At 38.6% G+C, this 3066-nt stretch overlaps 1 protein-coding gene across 1 annotated transcript in view; it reads right to left on the bottom strand.

The window, feature by feature from the left end:
* Positions 1-1266, bottom strand: part of tsen15 (TSEN15 tRNA splicing endonuclease subunit) — a 2380-nt gene extending 1114 nt beyond the window's left edge. The window contains exon 1 of the mRNA XM_014025494.1: positions 1105-1266. Within this exon, the coding sequence (XP_013880948.1) occupies positions 1105-1170 (66 nt within the window). The 5' untranslated portion in view covers positions 1171-1266. The remainder of the gene's footprint in view (positions 1-1104) is intronic.
* Positions 1267-3066: the final 1800 nt, after the last annotated feature.

The following is a 3066-nucleotide window of genomic DNA, read 5'->3' as shown; positions in this document are numbered from 1 at the left end:
CTAGTCAAGCCATCCCTCCATTCAGAAACCTTAATCCTGGTCAAACATGGAGTGCAACATAACACCAACCTTTAAGGCTGTGGAATATCTGTACAGGCCAGACACGAACAAAACACATTACAGCCAATTTTATCTTGTGTTTGTTTTAAAAGACCACAGCTGATCCGCCTGATATGGACAGGGACATTTTTCTTTTGCATTCCCAAGCAACAATTTTTAATTCCCTCTAAATACTTTACGGGATCGTTGCACAAAGGAACAATTACATCTGTGCTCATGGAGTCTTATTATGGAATCGGCCCTAAATAGAAMGGTATCCAGGTGTTTGTCATAAAACATACGTGTCATTTCAGTGACTGAGATTTTAAAATTCATACTTCAGAGTTTCAAGTTTGCATATAGGAAACAGTCATCCCAAACTGTAGCTCAGTGATTATACTGGATTGCAAATCTGTAAAACTTTCGCATGTGAACGCAATGCATACATACATATCCCCGCAGCAGGATGCTGAGAACGTCGCAGGATTTTTTTCCTCGCAGTACTTTGTGAGTGTCCATGCAAGTTCTGCACAAACCAGCAAGTAGGGGGTCTCTGCAGAACGTGTTGTCCCGTGGGCGGAGACAAACAAGAATCATCTTTGCGATGATGACTGAGTCTCTGTGCACTAAGTATTGTTTTAAAAAGTCGCTTAATGATGCGAGTGACACCTTTGTGCTTTTTGACAAGCAGAGACTGAATATCCTCCTTATATTTAAAAGGTAGATTTCATAATAAATCTTAATGAAACTCAAACACAGATGTAATGTCTGTTGCACTGTAGATGTTTCTGGTTTGGCAACTATCTCAAAAAGTATTGCAAGGTCAGGCCAAAAAATAATAAATAAATAAATCCTGAGATGACCCCCCCCCCACCCCCTCAATAGTGTAGAGTAACAACAACAACAATAACAAAAAAGTAGCTTAAATATTGCTCTTTGATATTTATTTGTCAATAAACACCCGCAGAGCCTACTTGACATTTTGCCATGTGTAAATAAACTACAGATCCGGAGCGAGGGGACCTGGGGGACCCTCTCCTCTCCTCCCCGGCTCCTCTCACTCACCACGGGGTGCTGCAGGATCCAGTTCGCTGTGTTCGACTCCTCGGTTCTGTCCGAAGCTGCCCACATGTCGGTACTAAACGAACTTCATGGGTTAAACACGACAAAGTCTCAAAACAGAGCAGTATTGATAAGTGTAGTTTTGCTGACGTCCCGCAAAAATGGTTGTCCGGGCGGAAACATACGCGTTTTTAACCGTTCCGTTTACCGGAAGTACATAAAAAGCAAAAACGGCTTTTCCAGACTGCTTAGATCCAAGTACTTTTTACGACGGAGTATTAAGGCCACACAACGAGATTTTTTTAAAATAACGAGAATAAAGTCATAATTTTAGTATAAAGTCGTAATTTTACAAGATTAAAGTAATAATATTACGAGTTTAAAGTCATAATATTANTGGACAGTTTTTGTCCTACTGAGCTCTCTGAATTATCTACAATAATAGCTTCTTCCAAACCATCAACATGTCTGCTAGATCCCATCCCAACCAGACTGTTCAAAGAAGCATTTCCCTTAATTAATATCTACTGTATATTGTATATTTCTTTAATGAATGGTTATGTGCCTCAGAGCTTTAAGGTTGCTGTAATTAAACKTTTACTTAAGAAACCCGATCTTGATACAGGAGTTCTGGCCAACTACAGACCTATATCTAATCTCCCATTCATCTKAAAAATTCTTGAGAAAATAGTTGCAAATCAACTACGTGAATATCTGGATAGAAATAATCTATGAGGAGTTTCAGTCAGGGTATAGAGCTCATCATAGCACAGAAACAGCACTGGTGAAAGTTACTAATGATATTCTCATGACCTCAGACAGTGGACTTGTGTCCATTCTTGTCCTGTTAGATCTCAGTGCTGCATTTGATACAATTGATCACAACATTTTATTACGTAGACTTGAACTTGATATTGGGAATACAGGAACAGCTCTAAAATGGTTTGAGTCTTAAACTGATAGATTTCAGTTTGTTAATGTTAATAATGAATCTTCTMCTTACACCAGAGTTAGTCATGGAGTTCCTCAGGTTTCAGTGCTTGGACCAATCCTCTTTATATATGCTTCCATTAGGTAAAGTTATTAAACAGCATGGGATAAATTTCCATTGTTATGCTGATGATACTCTGTTATATTTATCCATGAAACCTGATGAATCTTAGCCTGGAAAAAAGCAGACCCTTGTCCTTCACTTTAGCAAAATTGAGCGGAACTGCGTAGGAAGGCAAGGGCCAGGCTAGATGAATTGAATCAGTTATTTAAACTACAATCTTGTCTCAAAGACAATAAAAACTTGGATGACTGAATTTTCTGCTTCTAAACTCAGATAAGACAGAGGTTGTGGTTTTTYGARCTGAACATCTTAGGGATCAACGTTGCWGCCTTTCACCTCCTRTGGATGGCATTAATCTGGCCTCCAGTTCTAATGTAAAGAACCTTGATGTTATTTTTGATCAGGACGTCTTTTAACCCCCACATTAAAAATGTTACCAGGACCACCTTCTTCCACCTGCGTAATATCACTAAAATTAGAAACACCTTATCCAAAAATGATGCAGAAAAACTGATTCATGCATTTATCACGTCTAGACTGGATTACTGTAATTCTTATTTATCTGGGCATCCAAAAAACTCTTTAAGAAGTCTTCAGTTAATCCAAAATTCTGCCGCTAGAGTTTTAATGAGAGTTGGAAGGAGAGATCATATTTTTCCAGTTTTAGATTCTCTACTGGCTCCCTGTCAAATTCAGAATAGAATTTAAAATATTACTCCTAACACACAAAGCTCTTAACAACCAAGCTCCATATTAAACATCTTATTGTTCCAAACTTTCCTAACAGAGCACTTCGCTCTCAGACTGAAGGTTTACTTGTGGTTCCTGGAGTTTCTTAAAGTAGAATGGGAGGCAGAGCTTTCAGTTATCAAGCTCCTCTCTTGTGGAACCAACTTCCAGTTTCTGTCCAT

This window comes from Austrofundulus limnaeus, unplaced genomic scaffold (assembly GCF_001266775.1).
Source record: "Austrofundulus limnaeus strain Quisiro unplaced genomic scaffold, Austrofundulus_limnaeus-1.0 Scaffold479, whole genome shotgun sequence".
Lineage (NCBI taxonomy): Eukaryota > Metazoa > Chordata > Actinopteri > Cyprinodontiformes > Rivulidae > Austrofundulus > Austrofundulus limnaeus.
This window is presented reverse-complemented; position numbering and strand designations above follow the sequence as displayed.